This window comes from Fundulus heteroclitus, chromosome 14, assembly GCF_011125445.2.
Source record: "Fundulus heteroclitus isolate FHET01 chromosome 14, MU-UCD_Fhet_4.1, whole genome shotgun sequence".
In the NCBI taxonomy this organism is placed as follows: domain Eukaryota; kingdom Metazoa; phylum Chordata; class Actinopteri; order Cyprinodontiformes; family Fundulidae; genus Fundulus; species Fundulus heteroclitus.
In genome coordinates, this window is record NC_046374.1 from 7,187,752 (window position 1) to 7,213,853 (window position 26,102).

At 39.8% G+C, this 26,102-nt stretch overlaps 3 protein-coding genes across 3 annotated transcripts; 2 read left to right on the forward strand and 1 right to left on the reverse strand.

Moving 5' to 3' along the window:
- Nucleotides 1–76: 76 nt before the first annotated feature.
- On the forward strand, nucleotides 77–12,131 carry znf16l (zinc finger protein 16 like). Its single transcript, XM_036146202.1, has 3 exons — nucleotides 77–1,030; nucleotides 7,812–8,024; nucleotides 9,885–12,131. The coding sequence occupies exons 1-3, from the start codon at nucleotides 289–291 to the stop codon at nucleotides 10,589–10,591; spliced, it is 1,662 nt and encodes a 553-aa protein (XP_036002095.1). The 5' UTR covers nucleotides 77–288; the 3' UTR covers nucleotides 10,592–12,131.
- A 3,918-nt stretch (nucleotides 12,132–16,049) lies between these two features.
- LOC105925523 lies at nucleotides 16,050–17,490 on the forward strand. The gene is made up of 3 exons (XM_021315868.2): nucleotides 16,050–16,080; nucleotides 16,171–16,536; nucleotides 16,954–17,490. Exons 1-3 carry the CDS (start codon nucleotides 16,050–16,052, stop codon nucleotides 17,394–17,396), a joined length of 840 nt encoding a protein of 279 aa, XP_021171543.2. The 3' UTR covers nucleotides 17,397–17,490.
- A 2,648-nt stretch (nucleotides 17,491–20,138) lies between these two features.
- LOC105923636 lies at nucleotides 20,139–25,000 on the reverse strand. The gene is made up of 5 exons (XM_021314922.2): nucleotides 24,933–25,000; nucleotides 24,115–24,807; nucleotides 21,146–21,268; nucleotides 21,040–21,071; nucleotides 20,139–20,897 (listed from the first exon to the last, which is right to left on the reverse strand). Exons 1-5 carry the CDS (start codon nucleotides 24,985–24,987, stop codon nucleotides 20,802–20,804), a joined length of 999 nt encoding a protein of 332 aa, XP_021170597.2. The 5' UTR covers nucleotides 24,988–25,000; the 3' UTR covers nucleotides 20,139–20,801.
- Between the last annotated feature and the right edge of the window lie 1,102 nt (nucleotides 25,001–26,102).

Genomic DNA, 26,102 nt, shown 5'->3' on the forward strand with positions numbered 1-26,102 from the left:
AAACTTAATAAAACCTTAAATATCGCTTAAAACTGCGGTGGTCGTGTTGGTATACGGTCCTTTCTCACAGCAGTCTGCCATACATTGGTGAGGACCATCCCCCGTACCAAGATGGCTGCCGCATTGACGCCACGTTCCAATCAACGGCAGCCGTCAAAGTGACGTCCACGGTCTGCACTGCCGTGCGCTGTCTTGTTTTGAGGACAGCGTGACGTCACATCCGCCGTCAGCATCACCCAGTTAGCTCACTTAGTAGCTTCCAGCTAAAAGCACCGCTGACGGTCATCTATGAGTCGCAAAAGGAACCACAGTTTCCTGGAAACGAAGCGGTCTCCTGAGTTCTACGGCGCTTTCATGGACGTCGCCGGGACAACGAAGAGAGCCGACGATGATTGCCTGGAGCTGGAGCGCGAGGAGGAGCTCCTGTGCTCGGTCAGCGACATCACGGAGCACCTGAAGAGAAACATAGCCGTGGTCCTGGAGTCAGCCCAGGCGGAGATCCGCCGAGTGGTCAGTGTCCGGATCCAAGTCCTTAAAATGGAGCTGCGCGAGAAAAACGCGGAGATAGAAAAGTTGAAGGCTAAGCTGGAGACCATTCAGAGGGATGGGAGGGATGGCTTGACGGCTCTGGAGCCCTCCTCGGAGGCTGGCTTCATGAGGTTCACTTTCATGCCCGGATCCAAGCATGGCAGCGTCGATCCCAGGAGAGCCAAATCTGTCATCCCCGAGGTGAAGAGGGAGAACATAGACGCCATCTGTGACTTTCTGATGAAGGACAAGAACTTGAAGGGCTGTGGTGAAATGGACGCGGAGCTGGTCACCCCAGCCAGGGGCGAAAAAGAGGCTGAAGAAGAAGCGGAAATGCACTCCCTGGACCTGTGGTCGGACAATAGGGTGGATGCTTCGGGGTCGGTGCATGGAGACCCCGACTCCACCTCGGACTTCATGTTCAGCATGCCTCCCATCGGCAGCAGACGGCTGGAGGACTATGAATGGACTCCACCGGCGGCATATTCTGCAGACCTGAAAGGTGAGCCACGTTTTAGTGCTTCCTAAACGGTCATTGGTGGAAAAACAATCCAGTCCTAAATGTGTAATGTACCTATATATCTTTTCAGAAACCACTTTTCTTTCCAGCAGCTTTATGTGTATTTGGATTATTTGGATGCACAAATGGGTTTAGGTGGTTTCCTTTCATGCATAAAACTAAGTGCTGTAATAATGATTCGTTTGCAAATTAAACTAATGATATAGAATGAACGGTGCATGGCACAGCTGGCAGCACTGCTGCCTGGCAGTAAGAAGATGGTGGGTTTGAATCTTGGCCTGGGGTCGCTCTGCATGGAGTCTGGATGTTCTCCTCCTACTGTTTATGTTCTCACCGGGTACTCAAGCTTCCTCCCACAGTCCAAAAAAAAAAACAGGAGTTTCAGGTTCATTGGTTTCTCTAAAATGGCCCGCCCTGATTTGTGTTTTCACCTGATTGTTTTTGCTGCATGTATGTGTGTGTGTTGCCATGACACCCACTGACACCCTGTCCAGCGTGTACCCAGCCTATCGCCCAATCACCACTGGAGATGGACACCAGCCTTCCTGCGACCCTAAAAGGAGAAGCACATGTAGACGATGGATGGGTATCGGCTAAGGCAGCAAAAGGTCACAGAAACTAATTGGACTATCCTAATGTCAACAACAAAAAGCTATAATCTAAGTTTGTCACCACTGGTACGGTGTGTTTCAACAATAAGATCGCTGCTGCCTCAGTCCCAAAAGTCCAGTTGTTTTGTTTTTAACTTTTTTTTGGAACTCATTCCCAAACGCAGTGCAGACGCCATTAGTGGCCAAGCTCTGGTAATTTTTGTTTTCCAATACTAAGGTGAGATGGAAACATTAAAGCAGAATGTTAACACTTCAACTGACTCTTCCTGCTGTTCTTGATGCTGATAAATAGGGCTGGGCGATAAATTGGTTAATTAGAATTTACTTTTTTTTTTTTTTTTTTTTTAAGATTAAATTTTTGGAAAATCTGGATTTTATTTGGGCGACGCACTCGTGGGCTTCCATGAAGAGAATAGAATGCTGAATATATGTTTAGGAAAATGTATTGTCAAAAATATTGTAGAGGACTTTTTTTTTTAATCATAAAACGAGACACTTTCATGTATTAATTTACTTTTTTTTTTTTAAAGTTGGTTTGAAGTCTGTTCTGAGCTCTATGTGTAATACAAGTCGCAGCAAACATGTTATATTTTCATTGTTTACAACGGCAGGGCCGCCATCTTGTTTGATAAGCACGTTTAACAGCTTGTATTTAGATGCACTTTAAATTCAGCTCAACTCCCAGACAAAATGCTTAAAAAAAAAGCAAAATTTTATATTTTCTTTTATTTCTTTTTGTGAAATGAATAGGAGGGAAAATGTATTAATCAGATTTGGTGTAATTAAATCTGAGATTTTATTTTCAAGCCAATTGCATAGAATGCATATTTTGATTGCAGTGTATAAATCAATCATATGTATGCCTAGAAAAAGAGCTCCTTTAGTTACCAGTTACACCAAAGGAAGAGTCCAACTTCTACCGAATACATGATCATAATTTAAAACAAACCATAAAGTGACTTTGTCATACGGCCGTATCAAGGAGCCATCACGTTAGGAAATGCAATCCTTCTCTTCCAACAGTATTTATTTTATTTTATTTTTATTATATATTTATTGTAAGCAGTAGCTTTAATATCAGCTGCTCAAAAACATTAGTAATATTTTTGTACCCAAATAACATAAAAGCTGGTGCAAATAATGCTTAGAAACATAACATGTTGAACAATTAATAGTAAAGTATCAGTGGTATAAATACTTCCACATGTCTAAATTTAACCCCCAAACTCAACAGGCTGGCTCCCAGTGACGGGGAGGGCGCTGGCAGACCCTGGCCTGGAGCGGCAGTGGGCCGGGCTTTGCTGTGGCAACACAGCAGTGTCTGGGTCAGCCTCGGTCCATGTGTGGCACAGGATGGAGGCGCATGTAGAGCACTCAGCCAGCCACGGCCAGCAGTAGTTCATAAGGCCCAGCCACGTTACAAGTACACTTAGCAGTCTCTGACCTTTTTTAGTTTCATCACGTCCTTCAGAGAAGAAGCTCCACCATTCATTTGTCTTTTATGAGTTAGTGAACAGTCAGCAGGACGTGTCCACTCACTCACACTTAGGGTCCACTCCAAGTCAGGAGTATCAGGAAGGCGCCGGAGTCCTGGCAGCAGACAGGAAGCTGTTGTAACGCTGTAAAAGTGTTGGCTCACTCTGAAAGATGAACTGAGCTGGGTATCAGTATTATTCTTTGGCATAAATATATATACTGTATTTATGTTTTAGTCCTGTTGGTGTTTTCCTGCCGTGTGTCCAGGAGCAAAGCTTAATGCCATTAAACCTTCATTTGTAGTCCTGTAAAAAGGAGTTTGCCCCCTTTTTAGGATTCTTCCAGTTTTTTTTTTTGTTGCTTTGTTTGTCCCACTTAAAGTTATAGTTGATAATCCTGTTCAGAATTTTTTTTTTTTTGTTGAAATGGTCCTTCCATCCTGGCAGTAGTCAATAAATTGTGTTCAGAAAAGGGAAAGCATTTTGGTCCTGCCTTTCATTCCTGCCTAAATACAAGCTGTTAAACCTGATTGTAAAACAAGATGGCAGCCCCGCCATTGTAAACAATGAAAATATGACTGTTTGCTGTATTACACAATGAATTAAGAACAGGCTTCACTTATGTAACTTTAAACTAACGTAAAAAAATAAGTGATAGAGTTAAGTTTAATAACCCCTTTATCCTGGAAAGAAAACCAACACAAACACAAGTTTAGACTCTTCCATCAGAAAGAGGGCAGAAGGGCCAGAAAAGTGAGGCTTGTTCCATCACAGTCTCCGCTCCATCTGCGCTGGTTACCTCTGTCTCTTTGCCTTTATTATCAGACATCAAAGAAGTGGCAGGAGGAGTCAGGGGTTCACAACATGGGGGTTAAGAAACAAAAGAAAAGGCAAGGGGGGTTATACAACATGGGGTTGGTACACAAAGAGGTGTAGGATTAACATATGCAGCAAGAGATTCCTTGTCTGGGAGAAACATCTGTTTCTTCCTGTGTGAAGTTAAAACAGTAGAACATTCCTTAATAAAAAGAAAATGATTACATTCACATTTCTTTAACATTAAGAGTGAGTAAATTAAAGTACGTCATATAGTAAAGCTTTGTCCTTACAATGTTTTGACATTATACTTTCATAAACATATATTCAGCATTATATGCTATTCTTTTCATAGAAGCCCAATGAGTGCATTTGCAAATTAAAATCTCGATTTTATTTATTTATTATTTATTTATTTTTATTTTTTTCAAAAATTAAATGGTAAATTCAAATTAATTGATTAAATCAATTTAACGCCCAGCCCTACCTGGTTCTATAACTACTTGACAAACACACCACAGTTTGTGAGACTGAAGGACTGTGTGTCTAAGCAGGTAGTCAGCAGCACAGGAGCACAGCAGGGGACTGTACTCTCACCGTTCCTTTCACTCTGTACACTTCAGACTTGAAGCACAAGTCCAACTTTTGTCATCTACAGAAATACACTGATTCTGCAGTTGCAGTTGCGGGAACAATCATCTCATCTTGGATGTGAACAAAACAAAGCAGTTGATTGTGGATTTCATGAGAAACAGGGTTAGCTCAAACCCCATTTCCATCATGGAAGAAGAAGTGGATTAGGAATATAAATACCTCGGTGTTCATCTGGACAACAGACTGGATTGGGACGCAACAATGAAGCCATCTCAGAGAAAAGACAGGGCAGACTGTACTTCTGGAGGAAGCTAAAGACCTTGAAGGTTTACAGCAAGATGCTGCATATCTTCTATTAGTCTGTTGTTGAGAGCGTCATCTCATTGACCGTCATTTGTTGGGGCAGCAGCATCAGAGCCAGAGACCTAAAAAAGACTCAACAACCCGATAAAGAAGGCTGGCTCTTTTTCTGGGAGCAACTGTGGAACCTCTGGAGATGATAATGCAAAGAAGAATTCCTTATAAAACCAAGAAAAATATGGACCACCCTGACCATCCTCTTCATGAGACTGCCTTGGGAAAACAGAGTGTCTTCAGTCAGAGGCTTCTTCAAATTCTCTGCAATACAGATCACTACAAGATATCTTTTCTGCCAACAGCCATCACTATCTACAATAACTCTTAGAAAAATTTGGATCAATAGGAGTTACAACAACATATTAATAAACTCTTTTTTCCAAGTCCATAGAGGGTTATGTAGCCATGCAGACTATGATTCCAGGCATTAAATATTTGTACTGATGATTGCACCTAAACTCACCTTTTAAGACGTATTATTTGTAGTTTTGGAATGGCTGATTATGAAAAGCAATTCTGTTTCTAACGCAGATAATGGTGGTGCTGACAAACATTATTCTTGAGTGGACCTAACATACCTGAAGGTGTCTAAAGAAATCAAGTCATGAGATCTGTTATTGTTTTAATGCCACTTTGACTCCTCTTGTTTAACGTTTGGGAAGAAATGACTGCCAAGATCACCGTACAGCTTGATCGGCTTCACCAAGATCACCTTAATTGAATCCTTCTGTAAAGTTCTGTGACAAGGACTGAAGACACTTCCAACCCTGGGGGGATTTGGTCAAATGCCTGTTGGAAGGCCAGACAATATAGAGAAAAAGCAGATCAATAAAATAGAAATCATAATGATCAATATCGATAATTAATCAAAAACATCAATATTACATCAATTTCACTGGAACTGATGGACCTTGTGTGGGGGATGATGCTTCCCAGCCTTACCTGCTGCTGCTAGTCAGTAAGGAAGCTGGGGCAGTGAGCCAGGTAAGCTCCAGGTGGAGGATGTCTGGGTCGATGGTTCTCAAGGCTGGGCACAAGTCCAAAAAGAGAGTTCTTCCATACGTCCCTGCGTAGTGGAGGTGGTGCAGAATGTAGTCCCATGGCAACTGCATCATCGGCTGATCTGTTTGCATGGATGGGAACATGAGGGGCTCTGTGATGTCCCTGTGAATGGTCAACATCTGTTGATCATAGGTCATCAGGGTGTCGGCCATGCCGTCATGTAATCATGTGCTAGTGGGTTCGTTGGGGGCGATGGTGGCACGCTTGAAGCAGGAAGGAACTTCATACAGCTCCAGAGGCGTGTTAACGAGCTCAGTGGAGATGGGGGTGGTCGGACAGTACAGTCTCTCAGACCTGAAAGGACACATCGTAAAGTCCTGGAGGTTTTTATTAAGAAATTTCAGTTAAAAAATATGTGTAGCCATATACAGTGAGCAAAAAGTCCTCCTTTCTGCAGAAAATTCATATGACAAAACACGCAGTCAACATATTCCTTTTTCAATTAATTACAATGAAAAAAAAACTTCAAGCTATATTTATAAACTTAGAAAACCCATCTAGTTGATTATATTCTAGATTGTCCAATTGTCCAAAAATATCCTGACAAAGTTGTTGATGTTTTGGAGTGATTTTGATGTTGAAGAACTCCAAAAACGGCTTCCATCGCCCTGGGATTTGTCCTCAGAAAGTTATTAATGTAATGTCTGCTGATGTGTATGAAGTGTCTGGTGATGTAGAGGATCATATCGCTTAGAAGGTCCAGATGATTGTTTTGTTTTCTTTACTCGAAACAGTCCAGTTCCACTCCTTTTCCTCTTTCCTCATGTCCCCATGGAAGCTCTCCATAGTTTCTCCGATCCTCTCCCAGAAGCAGGTGCAGCCAGACCAGCGGAGGAACAGGGGCCCTAAACTCCCTAAAGGGGGCCTCAAAGACAAACTAAATGTCTGCCATGTTTTTTCTTTGTTTTATTTTTTTGATCATTTGGTGCAGAATGACGACCGTAAAAATCCTCCTCTGCCTTAATAAAAAATCAATATGGTTTGCTTGTCTATAATTGAATTTAGCTGGCAGATTTAACCAGATTTGTTAAAACATTTGCAGCCATTTGTTATGGGATGTTGTTCCTTTTATGACTAAGGAAAACAGAATGAGTTACTATGTGTTGTCTTTGAGTTTCTTGTATTTCTTGCTTCTTGTTGCTAAGTGAATGGAAGACATTAAGGGCATCATCCCGCTCCTCCTGATGTCGTCTCCTCCCTTCGATGATCAGGGACCACTGGAACGGCAAAACATGTTGGATTTGTTTTGGCAGGTTTTTATGTTGATACTTTTCCTGCGTGGAATATTTACCATTCTGAAATGATTGTGAACTTTAATGTTCACTGGCCCCTGATCATCCATTCCTTGACAGTGTGAACACCAACTTCTCTCCAGGATGAGAGCATCCTGCTCCCCGGAGTCCTGCGGCTCAAATGGTCAAAGTGACCTCTGTTCATGTCCATCACTGGATGAACTCTGCGTAAACACAATAACTGCCAATGTAGCTCCACATAGAAACATGGACCAAATGTGACAACATCTGAAAATGTAGACTGTCTGCTGAGTCATATTCCACTGATGTGACCTTATTCAGTCTGAGTGGTTTGAAAGGACTAAAGTCAGCTTTAACAGATGTTGTAACTCTAAACAGCTGTTTGACAAGCACCACTAGGAGGATTTATTTACTTTCTAATAGGCTCCTGGTGATGTGACATATTTTTACCACAGCTAAGGTAACTATTATACCTAAAGTGGATAAAGTACTACCATAAGTTCAATCATCAGTTAAAATCAAACTAGTTTTTCCTTATGTGTAAAAAATAGTTTATCTTTATATATCATAAGGTTTTCTTCTTCTTTTGTCGTAGACATGAAGCAGCCTGAATGTGAAAACACACGGGCCAGTGTGCTCGATGATGAGGACGACGTCGAAGAGTTGTCCAGGAGGGAGGGGGGTGGACAGAAGCAAACCCAGGTTTGTTTTTCCCATGTCCAGCTGTCCGAGTGCTCCACGAAAGCCCAGGGCTCTCCGGGGATGGGAGGGAGTCCGTCGGATGACAACAAGGACAGGCCGGAGACAGGTGCGGACCAGAAGTGGATCACAGTCATACCTTTGATTTAAGTGGACAGAATCTAAAATCTAATTGCATTTCTCACAAGACCAAAAGCTTGTATGCCATACAGTTGTGGCATAACACCGTAGATATTTAAAGGAGCAATAAGCAAACGTTCAGTATTTAGATATTATTTTAGATATTATAAAGTTATGAGTTACTTCACTAGACATGTTCCTCTGAAAGGTGGTGCTGTTCTGCTGTTTTTATCCTTTGCAAATAGGCTCATATGAGCCGATGGGGGAGAAGGGGACATGGGTGCTGAGTGCTGGAGGGAGGTAGAGAGAGGGGTGGATGGATTGAGGCACATCTTGTTTTGCTCTACAGACAGTGCTCAAGCGCCACCTAGTGGTGAAATTGTAGCATAATATTTTTTCTTTTTAATAATGTGAGATTTAGTGATGTGTTTGGTACCTCATTAGCCCTATTTGCACAAGATTAGTTTTACCTAGGTACCACGTGTGATTTGTAATAAAGAGGTTTTCTGTTTTTAATCCCGTGCGAAAAAATCCTCTGCTAATTAGGTACTATATTATGCTAAGCATAGGCATCTCCATGATTTGGCAGAACTGGGCTGGATCAAATACGTGATTAGGCATTTTTTGTTTCCTCTGCGCATTTTTAATTTGCTTTTGGTGAAGACTGGAGACTGCATGAAAAAATTGTTCCATGATAGAAACAGAAATGATACCAGAAGCACAGTTGATGGTGAGGGATTTATGAGAGGATTATAAGTGTTTCACATATTTTATTTTATGCATCTTAATTGTTTCTATTCTGTAACCTAATAGGTTCCGGTTTTGTTGTAGTTTATAAATGTCACACTCTCATGGGATAAGCATTATCTGGGGACCCCATGTAATGAATAAATGACCCACCTACGTCAGCTCTTTATCACACGGAATAACTGAAGACTGAGATTTTGTTGCTCACATACACAATGTGAGCGGCTGTATAACAGAAGGCTCCAAACAGAAGAAAGTTATTCCTACCGCACAGTGCAATGCATGATATGATCCACTATTTTTATCTGATATTGTTCCGTCAGCCTTTTCTTTTTGATGCTGTACGTCATGGGCTGATAGGGTTTTGCTGGTCTGGAACCCAAAAGGTTTTCTAAACACTCCAATGCAGCCTCCATTCTTCACCAAAAGCTAATAAAAATGTGCCCAGGAAACACAAACTGCCTAATCAAGCATCGGATCCCGCCCATTTCTGTCTGAATCACAGAGATGCCTCTTCACACAGGATTAGTAGTATTATCACAGGACCTCGGAATCGAGCAAAATGTAGAAGGTAATTTGTGGGGGAAATTTTACTCTACAAATTACTGTCATGGCTGATTCACACGGGATTTACAGCACAAACAATCTCCACAATTATTACAAAACGCATGTGGTCCCTAGCAAAAACTTATCCTGTAAGAATAGCGCTTGAGTTTAATAATGAGAGAAAAACATATTTTTTTTATTCAGTCAGTACAGGTGCCACAACAAATAGTTAAAATACAGTGATCTTTTTTTAAGTCAGCATTATGTTAAAAAAAGCATTATGTTAAAAATTAGCAAACATTTCCATGGCCACTTAATTCATTATTCATGCTCCAAGCATTTTTACAAGGCCCCTGTAAAAAATGAACTCTGCGTCAACTCTTGTTACCAGTAATTGAGTTTTAACCTCTGGAAGGCATAAATGTATGATGTAAAAAAAATCATATACCTTGACTTTAATTCAATGTTGTATTTAACTTATTTATGTTAAACTGAGTTTATTGACAAAAGAAAATATTATATTTCTTTAACCAAATATTAATTGCTCTTTTTTCAGGCCAGCAGTTTACAAGCCACACCTACATCTGTTCACTTTGTGGAACCTTTTGCCCCGACTCTGTGTTTTTGGAGGACCATATCAAGCTCATACACCCAGATGCTGATGACACTCAAGCTGCCAGGGCCCAAAACTTCGCCTCCTCTGCTGGACCCACTGTGGAAGATGGTAGCAGTGATCCTGCTAGGATTGTAAAGGGGACTAGTGAAGGCAGCCCAGGAATAAGCTCTGGTTTCAGCATCGGCCATGGAGGGGGAGCTGTGAAAAAGGAGATTAAAACTGAAGGGGGTTATGAATGCGGCGACTGTGGCCGTCATTTCAACTACCTTGGCAACCTGCGGCAACACCAGCGCATCCACACCGGAGAAAAACCTTTTGTGTGTCCAGAATGTGGAGAGAGGTTTCGCCATGCTGCCAGATTAAAAAGTCACAGATTGGTACACAGCGGTGCCCAGAGTCCTTTCCCTTGCCCACAGTGTGGGAAAGGTTTTTCAGTGCTTTCTGGTCTGAAAAGACACCAAAGGGTGCACACTGGTGAGAGTCCGTATGCCTGCCCTGAGTGTGGTCGGTGCTTTAAGGAGCTAGGAAATTTGTACACCCACCAGAGGATCCATAGTGGGGCTACTCCTTACTGCTGCCAACAATGTGGACGCTGCTTTCGCCATCTAGGTACATACAAGAGTCACCGGTGCTCTCCGGCACCATAACCCACCTTTAAAGTACGTTGATCGTGATAATCATAAAAGATGGAAGTAAAGACAAGTTGCGATTGAGGTTGTCAGAATAATCAACATCTCGGTAAAATCGATACTAAAAACTTGAATTATTCAAAGATACTCCTTTGTGTCAAAATCAATATAAACTTGACCCATTGACATTTGCCCCAATTGTGGGACTGCAGCTGCTCATCTCCACAAGGATCTGCTGCTGGAACTCTAACATGTCAGGTTCAGCCAGAAGGCCATGTGAGACTCACTTTATCGGCAAGAAAACTGTTGTGAAGAACTTTCTCTGTAAGACAGACGGACTTGCTAAGCTAATGCTGTAAGCTAACACTACATGGTAATGGTACGACTTCGGTTTGAGACTGACATAAAAAGGTCAAAAAAGCTCCTGTAGCTGCAACAGTGAAGTAGTAAACTTCTAGGGTGACATAAGCTAACGCTATCCATTAGAACATTAGCAACACAGACAGTGTTCTATGCATCTGAGATATGCTTCCAGGCCTTTCTACTGCGCTAATGAATCGACGTAGGAAATGCAAATTTGCTGATGACTCGGTCGGCTAATAACTAGTGGAGCAACAACACAAACCAGTGCACAGCTCATCCTTTACTCCACCCTATTTAGCTGTGAAGGCTAATGTGGCTAACTACATGGGTTCTGGTAGGGCCAGACTGAACCCGACAATTGGAGCAGAAAAAAGTTGGATCCCGTAATAACCTACCCTGCTGCTGTTGTTGATCACTGATGAAAATATTCAGCAAAAGGACCAGAAAGACACAAATTGTACAGGGTTGCTGCTAAATATACTTGCATGGACCAGATCCTTAGTTATATTGTAAAAAATATGCCAGATCCATGTTTGTTTTGAAACACTTTTATTTTAGTATATAATAAATATTTGTCCCTCAGCAGGGATATTTTTTCTATCAGTTTGAAATTGGTAGACAGAACACACCGTCGTAAATTAGAGAAAAGCAGTTATAACAGAAATAAATTCTCGACTGAATCAAAGGTGCATACAGTCCCTCAGTCATCTTTTTTCACTCTAAAAATCTGCTTATGAGGCACTTTTAAAGCATCCCAGTACTAGTGGGCGCAGTGAAAAGCCACGGTGAATGCTACGACATAGGAACTACAGGCACAGCAGCACATGGAGGGTTTGTGAGGAGGCGGTTATTTCTACAAGAGAAATAAAGGAAACGTTGGGAGTGTGGGAGAAGCTTTTAGACTATATTTAAAAGAAAACCCCTGACAAAGTTGCAACTGTGCATGCAACATTTCAGTTTATTAACTATTCACTCATAAGAGTTGAACCTGATTAAATTGGACAGGTTTTAATAGAAAACCCCTGCAGATAAAAGTGAGGAAAGCATGTCAGAATGGGCAAAAATCAGCAAAAAAGATTCAGTTATTCAGTTCATTCCTCCACCTCTGTCAGCGTCTTCATGCTGTCTAATCTCCAGGTTGAATGCTGTACATTATGCTGAACTGTACTTAATAAAACCAGTTTAGTTCACTACATTCTATTGTATTGTCTTTTTATACAAAAGTGTTTGTTTTTTTTTTTGGAAGGGGGGGGGTCTTGTACGGGTTGCTGGGATTTCAATACACTTCAGTGGGGAAAGTAGATATGAGTAATTTGAATTATGAGCTTTATCATGGATGGAATTAAACTCACTGCACTACCATACAGGATGTTAACAGGCTCTTAGTGTTATCTTGTCAACTGTTGTGCTAAACAAGCAAGTGACACTTAAATTACATATTTCTCTAAACAAGGGATGAATTGTCCACTTTTTGGTATTGCCATAATAAAGGAAGTTAAAATTTGTCATGTGATTAATCCTATGTTTTACTCTTGACCAGAAATAATCTGGTGTCCGCACTAATAGTTTGTAAAACACAGCTAGAGGGGATCCCAAAGCATCTCAGAAAAGGTTTTTACCCATCAGCAGCCGTAAGGAGAGCATGTTTCATTTGAGTTTCCTTCCTAGTTCATTTTTGACAAGTAGCAATGTTCTCAGGGACTGAAACGTCACTCGTTTCATGGTCCTGATCCAATATACCATTAGAGATTTTACTATTTGATGCTGTAGGTTTTTTCAGGTGTTTATACTGTATGCCTTTGCATGTATTTTACATGTGACATTTTAAGTAAAAATTTGCTAATTTGGCCTGATAGCAATAAATCCGGCAATGGTGTTTTACAAGACGTCTGACATTCCATGTACGCAGTCTTTCTAATAATGTTTTTATTGCAGTTGTATATTTTAGAATTACTTGTAAAATGTTGTAAAAGGTTTCTTTATTTACACATGCTGACAAATAGTTGGGCCCAACGCTATCCCCACATGCACCTCACTGAACTGGACCAGACGGAGCCGGAGCTGTTCGATGAGTTCACAAAGAAGATTTCCATATTAAAGACTACAAGATCGTCTCCAAGCACGTTCCTGGAAGTTTATTACCGATTATTATTTATTATTTGCTTGCAACTATGATCAGTTGATCATAGCTGTTGTGTCCTGCTCCTCTCGTTTGAAGCACTCTTTGTTTTGGTACACTGGTGCACCATGCACAACCTTGCACAGCTGACTTTGAAGTGTGTAAGCTCTGATAGCAGTTCTATATATGGCTGTGTGTAGAGGAACCTAAGTGTTTCTGATGCTGCAGAATGGCTGTCCTGTCTTTTTAAAGAAGTAAACTTGTTGGCCAGCAGGGGGCAGTAGTCAACTGTCATTTCACACAAATCACCCTGCTGGACGTGTCATCGCTTAGTAATCAAAACAAAGACGTGTCAACATTTGCTGTGGTTGACATTCCCTTTGTTCTTTGTTCAAGTTATAGAAGCTCAACAGTAACAACGTGAAAGGAACATAAAAATCACCCTCTCCACTGAGAAAACTGAAAACTGTGGCTGTGCTGATGCAGCTACCCTATTAAAATAGTGCTGTCATTTGGTTATAGACTCATCTGACTTTGCAGCCATCGCTCCTCTGAACATGTGACAGTGGATCATGTCACTTATTTACTAATTAAACTACAGTTCTACCCTCATACAACTAAAAAAATTGTTTAGAGGAAATTTAAAGATATGAAAATTAGAAAGGTTTGCTGGGGTATCTAGTGGAGACCTGGGTCTGCCTTAACGCTTTTGTTTTTCTAAATGTCTTTGAGAGAGGTACCAGTAACATTTTGCAATCTGAGTTACAAACAAAACACAATCACAGAGTTCATGTATAAATTATGTTTTTCCATCTCAGAGAAGAACAGAGGAGAGCCACAGGAACAAGTCAGGTAATCTTTCAAAGGGCGTTCTTGGTTTTTTTCCTTTTACAGAAATATACACCGAGTTGAAATAACTCCTCGTTAAGTTTTTGTGACAAAAACGATAAGAATCATTCACTGTAGTCTCCGCTCCACCGTGGCTCGCCATGTTGAATTATATTGCGAAATGTTGACAGCGGAAGTCCACAGTTTCTCTGATTGGTTTACTTTGCGCCTGTTAACCTCACTCCAGAAAAAAGCCCTCTATGGGAGCAGATTCAGACTAACTTCAGCTGTAACGAAGAGAGGCAAAAGTTAGTCTGGCTGGCCAGGCTAGCATTCTACTGCTTTCTTCATCACAGATCGTCTATCTATTGAGTCGCTGAGGCTTGGGCCGTTTGAGGACAACCATTCACTCTACATTGATCAACTAATTGCTGAGATTTGGGTATAATGGCATTTCTAGGCCTGTAACTTCCAGGTTTAGCACCCCTGAAGGCCACTGGCAACACTACACTGTCACAAAATAAATGAATGTCTCCCTACTTAATTTGGAATCTGAGAACAGATCACTTTGGACCAGCAGATTGAGAAGTCATGGAACTCCTTGTAAAGACAAAACAAAACCTCCTTCCCTCCTCTAGATAAAATTCTACATCAGAGAATCAAAAATATGTCAGATCAGATAAGCGTCATATCTGTGTTGTTTTGTTGTTACTCAGACTGCCGTAACCTAGAATGGGTCATGTGACCTCAAGCGGCGCTCTAAGTCACATGACCCATTCAGCAACAGATCCGACCCTCTCAAGTTACATAGGCGAGTTTTTGAGAAGGGCAGCCTACACGAAGCATCGATACATGCATAGTGCTGTACATTGACCTAAAAAAATCATCTCAAATTAAGCTCATACTTGAGTCAAAACTTACACAGTGCTGCTTTAATGTGTGCAGTTTGCTTTCCAAGATATATATGGTTAGGACATGGGTTATTCCAACAGTTGCAGATATAGTTGTAATCTCTGAAACCTTTAGACCTTTAGTTCAGTGCTACAGAGCGTTGGTGGCTAAAACAAGTTATCACAGAGCCAGTTTCTACTAGGGTTGTCACCATACTAAAATTTCAAATTCGATATCAATACCCAAGTAAATATTTGATTCTCCATACCTTTTTCAATACCACAAGGACAAAAAACTAACAAATAATTAAAGGCATAAAAAGAATTTTAACATGAAAAACTCACCTTTTTAATCTCAACATGGAACATGCTTTCTCAACAGAATCCAAAATGCTAGTTACATAAGTGCTAAATAAATAAGCCAAATATAACACATGCCTGGTAGCATGCTAGCCACAGCTAATGATACAACATTAATGCAGACCACCCGTTGCGCTAACATCAGTTATACATTTAATGTATTAAATGATATTATCAACGGGAACTTTAATTTATTAACCTGTCGATATTCATCATGAAGGCCAGGGTGTCGGTCCTTGAGATGTTTGGCCAAGTTTGTTCTGCTGCTTGACTTCGTTGTCACCACTTTAAAGCATTGTTTGCACACAGGCGTGTTAAAATCTTTGGGTTTCCCTTCTTCGTTTACATCTCATGCAAAATATTTAGTATTGATATCATGCCAAATTAGTATTGTATCTATATATAGTATCGATATTTTTGACAACCCTAGTTTCTACCTCCAGGTGGCGTCTCAGGTGAACACTTTACAGTAAGGTGTGGGAAAACTGTCCCGTACAAACTGCTCCTTTGCTTACCCCTTTCCACTCAATAGCATATTTTCTGTTAGAAATTGTACTTGCTGTTCTGCTTATAGTTACTTGTCTGCCTTTTTTTTCTTTTATACGACGTGAGCATTGGGATCTGAAGTAAAAATCCTTGCTCCCCCCCCCCCCCCCAAACCTGGCGCATAAAGTTGATTCAGATTTTGTTCTTAAAGTTCATAAAGTGAGACACAGCCTTTTTCAATGGTATGTTCATGCCAAATGTGGATTCACGCTTCCCACCCTACCCCCTACTACCCCCCTGCTTCAGTCAATGTTTTGAAATACCACATAGTTTGACTTCTCTAACAACCAATCAAATGTAACCCCATTTTTTATGCTGTTGTCTGCTTCTTTGGCCAAAATGTTCAGTGCCAAAAAAAAACGCTGAGACAATGCAGCTGTGCACGGTTCTCTATGGAGTCTGTAAGTATAATAATACTTAGAAGTAACTAAGGCTAAAAATGTATGTCATGGTATATTTCCTTATGATATCATATATTGTTTTTGGCCTAGTTTATTGGACAGCTGTGATCCATTCAGGACCAGTCAATCAAGACAGCGGTGTGAGATCTGCCGTGGCAGGAGAAAATGTTCTGCTACGCTGCTTCCATGCCAGCCAGGCATCGATGCACTTCTCCTGGTACCGCCAAACATTAGGAGGCAGTCCAAAACTCTTGGCTAACATTTACAAATACGATGAACCATCCAAAGCCTTTCACTTGTTGGAAAAGAACCCTCGTTTCTCCGTGGAAAGAGGTGAAGGAATTAATCATTTGCACATTTCTAACGTCCAGCTCTCTGATTCAGCAACATACTACTGTGGAAGCTCCCACACCAACGTAGTGGAGTTTGGGAAGGGAGTCTTTTTGAGTGTTGAAGGTATAGAATTTCATTTTTTTTATATTCTAAGAATTTCAGTTCCTTTTGAAGCATGCATTTGCTCGTAGTTAGAGAACAAATTATTGTTTAAATGAGTACAAGGTCTGCAAGACTATTCTCAGAGGTCCTATAGTCAGACCCTCACAGTTTCGGACAGGCTAATTGGAGCATCTGTGAGTACAGGGAGAGAGCAGTCATTTGGTAGTCTGAAGGTTATGAGCTCCATTCTAGCCTTTCTAATATGCTTACGTGTCCCTGGGCCAGACACTAAACCTCCAAACTGCCTACTTATCTGTGTATTTGTAAGCTATGATAGGTGAGTGTGTAGTCTATACTTTGAAAGTTTTTTTTAGTGGTCTGTCAGACAAGGAAAGTGCCATATTAGTTTGCTTTTCCCTAAATGTTCACTCTTTGTAGGACAAAAACATCTGGAAATCATCCAAGAGCCAACATCTGAGACCATCCAGCCCGGCTGCTCTGTGACGTTTAATTGTACGGTACACACTAGGACCTGTGAAGAAGGACATGCTGTTCACTGGTTTCGGCATGGAGCTCACCAGGCGGTTCTCCACACACACAGGAATCACTGTGAAATCAGCTCTGCTCAGCAACATTCCTCACAGAGTTGTGTCTACCATTTACAGAAGAACAACCTGAGCTCATCTGATGCGGGAACTTATTACTGTGTTGTTGCCGCCTGTGGGGAGATGCTGTTTGGTAGTGGAAGCAAGCTGCTTATCGATGCTAAAGAACAAGTATCCCAGACAGAGAGCTTATTCGGGCTCTTAGTGTTTAGAAGTATGATTCTGTTGTTCTTACTGATGATTTGTCTTTTTATTTTCGCCAGTAAGAGCCAATAAGCACAGTGTGCCTATTGGGGTCATAACCATCACAGCCACAAATGAACCCTTCTGAAGATAAACAATACGTGAGAGCAATTCCAACAATTTCATCTTCTTCTGCTTTTGTAGGTCACCTTGTAACTATAATGTTAGCTGTAAGTGTTTGAAATGTTATATTTTATTACGTTTAAACTCAACACCTGGTTGCATTATATTATTTTGGCTTTTGCATCCAGAAGTAAAAAAAAAAGTCTGACTTTAATTCAAGTGTGAATAAAAGATTACATCAATCAATGATCTGCTGAATAGTCAATGTGGAAATTCTTAAAGTATATTATTGCTGTTTTTTAGGAGGTGCCTTCTATCCCTTATAGTCACTGGCTTTGAGTCACTTCGGTCCTGCACCAGTTAATCCGCGCCACATTTTCTTTCACCATAATCAAACACAATGACTTCATTCAACAACTGAATGAAGTCATTGGAAAAATTAATTGTAATACATCCCGTTCAAAATTTGTAATGCCATAGATTTGTTAGGGTTTGAATCATTGCACATCAGATGTGTGAGTGCAGGCAACATACGTCTTTTTATATCCATTCAGTGAGTAACAAATTCGATTTTTTTTTAAAGCTAATCATAACTGGGTTCTTATGAAGTCTGGAAAGGTATGGCATTTGATTTCTGTATTTTCCATGCTTGGATAAGTATGACATTTTTTCCCCCTTGTGTCTTCTTTTAATCCTTCATTCAATCCTTCCTTTTTGTGTCCTACCTTCTTTCCTTCGTTACTGGTGCTAAACTTACTTTCCTTCATATCCCTCCTACCCTTCTTCTCTTTCATTCCTACAATTTTTGGATTTTTGTAAATGCAATTATTAAAGTTTGAGGTCCTAAAATCACCCCTGACCTACGTATCTTCTTCAAAACATGTAAGCAGCTGTACTGATGGAGAAGACGGCTTCACTCTACCCTGATTAATTAATCAAGGTGAACGTGTGCATGTTTTCTGTGAGACTGTAAGTGTTTGGGTTTGGAATGTTTGTATTATTGTCTGCTCTGGTCAGCCGATAAAGCAGAGTGTGAGAAGGAAAGGAGGAGGAGGAAGAGGGCAGATTCTGAGGAGGGCAGAGCTGACAGCAGATGAGATGCCAAGCTGTGGCCTCGCCAGGGGTGTGAATACTTTGTCTCTGGTTCTCAAAGTGCTGGAACTTGATGGAATCACCGTTTCCTTTTATTCAATAAGTAACTGGGTAATCAGTTATCTTTATTTCCCACAACTATTGCACAGGTGAGGTCATGCCCATTGTATAAATATGTATACTAAATTTGTTGTGAACTTTGTCATTTTATGGGGCTTGAAAGGGTGACGTAACAACCGCACTCCATTGTGGGATACCTGGGCATCTGGAAACCAGCGTCTGTTGGTTTACACAGCCTTCATCCACAACACTGGTTTTTTTGTTTTTAAAAACTTAAAAAGGTGGCGCAAACATGCTGTTGTTATCTGTCACATTCATTCACATGATCGCTGCGGTAAAAACAATGATGGGTTGTTTTTTTTTTGTCCAGAAAATATAGGCCTTATAAATCATTGTAATTGTGACAACACCACCACCGGCTGTTTGGTCTGTACCTGTGGTCAGTAGTATGATTAATACTATTAATAAACTCCTAAAAAGTACAAAACTTAATGTAACTGAAGTTTGTTTTTATTATTCATGGGTTGATAATATTTTCTGCCAAAGGAGGTTCATAGCTAGTTAAAAGCTGACTGCAGGTACGAATCAGGCTAAAAGCCATTTATAGTGCTGTTAATATTATATATTTAAAAAAGTGTGTCACGGCTGAAACATTCAGCTCCCAGACTATTATAGCTCAATGACCAAGGAATAGGTTAGTAACCTAGAAAGTCATAAGTACCTGGAAACTGTAATTGATTAAAAACATTTCTAATTTAAAAATGCTGAAAAGCTGTGAAGGTCATGTCCTTTTTTACACATCTTACATTGAGCCTGTTTTAAACCCTTCTTTGTCAAGGACAGAAATTTACCATAGAAAATTGTAAAAATATGTAGTAAAAAAGTGGATGCACACAGCAGAGTTCACTGTATGAGCTGTTTAGCAGTTGGATTTTTAATAAGACAACTTCTGTCCTGTTAAACTGCACCCATCAACTACAATCAGCTCTCTTCCTCTGGCTCCAGGGTGGGGTTACCTTTAAGTCGGAGCAAAGACTTTAGAAATCCTTCATTCCCAGCACTCTCTCTTTTATGAATACAAGAAAGCAGAGGCTGTGATTCCTCCTTTAATTTTTTATGAAAATATAGGGATTTTATATTATTGATAAATATTTATTAGTTATACAATTTCATATTGATCAATGGATACTGAGAATTGTGTATTCCAGCTGTTGTGCAATTGTTTTTTGTTTTTTTATTAAAAAATAATAATAATTTGGAACCTTGACCAAAAATCTTCCAGAACAAACATACATGTTTAAAGTCCACTAGGGGGTTGTGATGATTGGGCTGCTAGCACTTAATAATTAATTAATAATTGGAATTAATAATTAATTATAATTAACCAAAATTACCAGAAGTGCTTAGATGTTCTAATTTATTGTGGAATATTGGAGTTGTACACTCCTAGTAACTGTTAATAATTGTAATTTACAACTGCAATTTGCAGTTAACAATTGCTAACTAAATCTCTTATCAACTGTTAAATTGACAGCATGAAAATAAGCACAAACAAGTATCTCTTAATCTATGAGAATTTATTAAACCAATTCAACCTGGAGAGAATCACACAGACAGAAGAGGCAATTAGAGAGGTTTATTGGCATAAATTAGAAAGGTTCTTCTTTGGTGCTCGGACCCCCACAGAAGACGGGCACATGATGAGACAGTCAGTGGATGCAGATGCTGTCGGGTTGAGTTTCCCTGTTTGAATTTACTTCTAAACTATATATTGCCCTGATGCATTCAAAACTATTTGAGTCACAAACTCCTTAACTAATAACAAATACACATCTACTAACTAAGAATCAAATCAAAGGTAAAATGCACAACGATCAGTTGAGAGTAAGTGAGCAACTGAAGAATTCTAGACAATTAAATAATCAATCCACTTAAAGGAGCTATAAGTAATACTGACACTATGTGGCTCAAATCGGTACAATAGCTTGCCGGTCACAACAATCTAACTTGCTGTTTTTAAACTGAATTGATGTTTTGAATTTTTACTTCCACAGGATAGGTCTATGGTGTTGTACAATTTAGGCCTTTTTTTTTTTTACAGTAAATATCGTCCATATAGCTCCTTTAACAAGCTTAATTATTAGTAATCAGCAACAACAATTTATGGTGAATAAACAAATCAACATGGGGTGAGTAAGCAGAAATGAAATAGTCACAGGATAATTAATGTTTATGATCGATGTCTTTTGTCCTTCCTGACATCCTGGGTTGGAGGTTATTTACAGCAGCATATTGGGTGTTTTCGGCATCTTGATGTAGCTACAAAAAAAGATAAAACAGGAAATAAATGTTCAAAGCAGTGACACAGATGAAAACAGCAGGCGGCCTCCATCTTAGTTAGCTGCTCCAGGAAGCACATTATTAGAAAGATCCTTATATCTCTACAGGAAATTATTCTTACCTGTGTAGTTGCAGAAAATGTGTCACTGCAATCTGTAAATAGTGTTAAAACTTATTGTTTTTCACTCCATAGAAATTTAAATGGAATCTCAAATAACGGTAGGTACCTGTTTGCTGAATTTGTCTTTTGTTCAGTCTGTACACCAAGGAAGCCAGTGAAACAACCAGAAGGGTGGAGAATGCGAAAGTCCCACTCAGGAGATAAACCAAGACACTAGAGACAGCTTCACCTGCAGAAAGACAAGCAGCAGGGGATGCTACAGATTTTTGGCCAAGTCAAGGCTCTTCATTACAATTCCACATACATTATATATATATATATATATATATATATATATATATATATATATATATATATATATATAGATAGATAGATAGATAGATAGATAGATAGATAGATAGATAGATAGATAGATAGATAGATAGATAGAGAGAAAATATTGATTGATTGATATGTGTGTGTGTGTGTGTGTGTGTGTGTGTGTGTGTGTGTGTGTGTGTGTGTGTGTGTGTGTGTGTGTGTGTGTGTGTGTGTAGTGCCATAGGTATGGTCCCCTTACTTCCACCCCCTGTGCCCATGCTTGTTTGTTTGTCAGGGAATAAAGGACTGAGAACGGCCTTGGGATTTCTGAAGACATGGGGAGTGTTGTTTGCGTTGACACTCAGGCCAGGGGCCCGTTCTTCGTACGTTGCTTAAAACATCCGAGATCAAATGACACATCCAAGATGATTTCATCCAGCTAATCATGATCCGGATTGTGATTCTTAGAACACACCTGTTGTTTACGATTAGTATGGCTGGATTGAGTTATCTGAGATAACTGTGCGTTCATGCGTTTGTTTAAAAGGGGAAATGTATCGATAGAAACATTGATCAGCAACGCTGCTATTGGCTGTTCAGCATGGCCAATGAACGCCCACAGTTTTTCTCCCAAGCAGAACGCGAGCTTTTAATGGAAGGTTATGCCGAATTTGAGTCATTAATTAAAATGACAGGTAACACCTCAAATTCTGTTAAAGTTAGGAGAGAGGGCTGGTAAAAAGCGTCAGACAAATTAATGCGTAAATACTGTCCATGGTAGATGTTTCTATCACTTTCTACAGTATGAATTTTTGCATTTTAATAATTTTATATTTACTTTGTTCTTTTATGTCACAGCCTCCACGGGAGCCACTAGAACATGGGGAAAAAAGTGAAGTACAAGAATATTCTACAAAATGGTAGCCTTTAAATATTATACTTTATTTTAAAAAGGCACTTGTTATGTCAAGAGATCCAAATTTCGGTGTCATTCCTTCCACTGGAAGTAAAGGTGCAAACCAGGAATTTTAACAAAAAATTCTTTATCTATAAAAAATGAAGTTTTTACTTTTCCAAGTCATCCACAGTTTACACGGTAAAACTGTATTGCTCCGTGTCTAGATAATCCATCCATGTTTTTTTTAATACAATATACGGCTCGACAGGAAGCAAGCCTTTCAAAGTAAAACTAAACTTCACAATGAAATGGCCTGAACAAATCTTCTTACTGAATATGATAAAAATAAAAAGCAAACTATCATACAAATAACTTAAATATTTTAGATTTATGGCTCCAACATCACTTTTCCTCTTTAAAAGCCACTGTTAAATGATGTGTTTGTCTGTTTATAACAGCCACCAAGAAAAATCTCTCTACAATTACACTGTCGCGCTGCGCTAAAGGATCCTGTCTATTGTGCAATAGGCAATTAATTCGAGAAGCTCTGCAAATTATTCTTACACCTTCCGCAACAGGTTGCAGTCGTAAAAATGGACATGGCTACGACAGACTTCCCTATCTCCTCCGCTTCTAAAGTTGCGATCTAATCCTGTTTACATGAAATAAGCCTGCTCTCGAGCAGGCTTAAGCTGGCGCACATGTTGCTATGACAACAAGTGCAGGAAGTCTTTCGAAGAACCAAACGATCCAAGATCATGCCAAATCGTCAACAATCAAATCCAGCTAACTGAGTTAGCGACGTACGAAGAACGGGCTCCATGTCCCAGAGTGGAAGGATCATGGGGAGTGTATGGGTCATCTACAGAAATACTCAGATGATTCTGCAGTTGTTGGGTGTATCAGAGATGGACAAAAAGCTGAGTACAGAGAGCTGGTGGACCGCTTTGTGGCATGGTGTGGGAACAATAATCTCATCTTGAATGTGAACAAAACAAGTGTAAGGATTGTAGATTCCAGGAGAAACAGGGTTAGCTCAAAGCTTATTTCCATCATGGCAAAATAAGTGAAGGTGGTTGAGGAATATAAATACCTCGGTGTTCATCTGGACAACAGACTGGACTAGAGAAGCAACAGTGAAGCTGTTTATAAGAAGGGACTCTGCAGACTGTACTTCTTGAGTAGGCTAAGGTCATGTAAGGTTTGCAGCAAGATGCATATCTTCTATAAGTCTGTTGTTGGGAGTGTCATCTCATCTGCATCTTTTGAAATACAAATGGGGGTAGGAGTTAATACGAATTGTTCTTCTTCCTATGCTTATTCTTTTTTGCATGGGATGTGTTGTTATTGTCATTGTACTTATTGTATTTATGGAATGTAACCACCATACTTAGTATGGTTACGGAAAGAAAGAAAGAAAGAAAGAAAGAAAGAAAGAAAGAAAGAAAGAAAGAAAGAAAGAAAGAAAGAAAGAAAGAAAGAAAGAAAGAAAGAAAGAAAGAAAATGATCACTCTGATTATACTAGTATTTGGAAAATGGAAATAATTTTGGTAATCTTATCAGACCTAAGACAGAAAGAACTTATTCAGATTTTATGTCTGACAATGAGAAAAAAAGATTTAGTCTCTTTTTATATAGTATATGTAAACTTCTGTTTTCAACTGTATATCTGGAGTGCCAGGACAAGACATGAGCAAAAAAAAGTACCGTTGAAGCTCAGCGTATATGAAGCAGATGTCATTGCCACCAAATCAGTCTATAAATCTCACAGGGGTGACTAATGTACAGTCATCAGGAATGAACCCATTAAGTATGCTATTTTGGCTTACTTTTCAAAGGCATTTAAATAAGGTGACTTTTCTACTAACCGACTCACCTTCTGCAGGCACGATGGTCCTGTTTCCAAACAGCAAGTGTCCACATGAGGCAACGGCACACAAATAGGTCCCAGCATGTGACTTATTCATGTTTTTCGTCGACAGACTGAAAGCACAGCTGTTTCTTGACGTGTTGGGTTTCCTCTCAGACGGCTCCCGACTGCCTACCTGGCTGTAAATTAGTCCAGGATGATATTTTTCGTAATTTGTGAACCAGTAAAGACTGTGTCCTCCACCATAATACCCAGTTTGCACTGCACAGCTCGGTGTCACAAAGCCTCTTGATAGGATCGGCTCAGTTTCAGACTGATGACGGGAAGTTTTGAGGTTTAATCCAAAATCTTTTACAATGAGTGTCGTACCTTCACAAAATTTAAACTCAGCTAAATTGCTCTTTACACAATGATAGGTTGCTGAGTCTGATATCCTCAAATCTGATATCTTTAGCAAAATGTTGCCATGGTTTTCAGTATCTAGAGAGAAACGAGAATTATTAAATTCATTTTGAAAATTGCCAATATTGTTATGCTTGTAGAAAGAGCAAACAAGCTTTGGTTTCTTTCCTAGTATTTGTTTATACCAGTAGAACATCACTGCTGTATTATCTTGGCAGAGGCACTGCAAGGCAACGTTGGTTCCAACATCAGATGATTCCATAAGTAAAGACATCGATTTCAAAGTTGCCGTATGAGCTGAGGACAAAATCATGCAAAAAAAAATACAGGAAATGTGATGAAAGTAGAATGGAGCTGTGCAGCTGTGCTGCAAATAATCTTGTAAAGGGCAATAGAGAAAACTGTTGCAAACCTGAACTTACCCACTATCATGACAAGCAGAGGCGTTAAATAAAAAACAGATGTCGCTGAAGTCATTGTGGTTCAAATGCAGAGATGAAAGAAATGAATCTGTGTATGTTTTTCCCTCTTTAGGACTGATTCTGATTAGCCAATCAGAGTGACAATCTGACGCTGAGCTAATCTCAGTGCCGTCCCCCTTCACAGACGTGCTCTGATTCTTTAACCTGCTATTAGATGTAAAAAGTGAATCAATGAAATAGACTGATGGTTTTACATTTTAGGTATTTCTCTAGCAGGTCTTTAGCTACTTTAAACCTAATGAAGTGAGTGCATTAGATGTAATATTGGGTAGAATCTGCCTGAATGCTAAAAATGTGTAGTCTGTTTGCAAATGCTTTCAAAATGCTAGATTTACTTTTTTTTACTGATGTAACACTTGTTTGTACAAAGACGTATTGCCCTCTCCATCTTTCATCTTTTCCCTTTCAGCATCGCCACAGCAAATCATTTATCTCCATCTTCAAAGACTTAGACTTTTTGCCTTATGTGGGATTTTTTATTATTATTATTTTTTACCATATATGATATTAAATGTTGATAAATGTTGGTCGTGGCAGAAGGGTGTTCACACTAAGCTTGGTTCTGGTTCTGCTGGAAGTCTTTTCCTGTTAAGTGGGAGTTTTCCTTTCCACTGTCGCTACATGCATGCTCTGAATGTGAGATTGACAAAGTCCATAGCTCAATGCAAGCAACTATCCACTGTGGCTACATGGAAGAGTGAAAGTCAATGACTCGACTTGATCTGCTGAGTTTCCTTAGACAGAAAACTAATTGACTTAGATTTCTACATACTAAGTGTTGAGGTAGAAAACGGATGGATGGATGGATGGATGGATGGATGGATGGATGGATGGATGGAAGTGTTGAGGTAAAATAAACATTTTCTTTCAGAGAGAGAGAGAGAGGGTGAATGGGTGGAGGTGGGGTACCGGGAGTGAGATGAACTATTGCTACATTAACATGGACAAAAGGAATCAGAATAAAAGGCTTATCAGAATAAAAAAACGTCATGTAAACACGCCAATTGGAATATTATCATCAGATTAGGCTCTATCGGAATGAAACTTTAATCCGAATGAGAGGGGTGGTTTCTGTCAATTGATACTCCAATCAACGTACATATTAAGGCT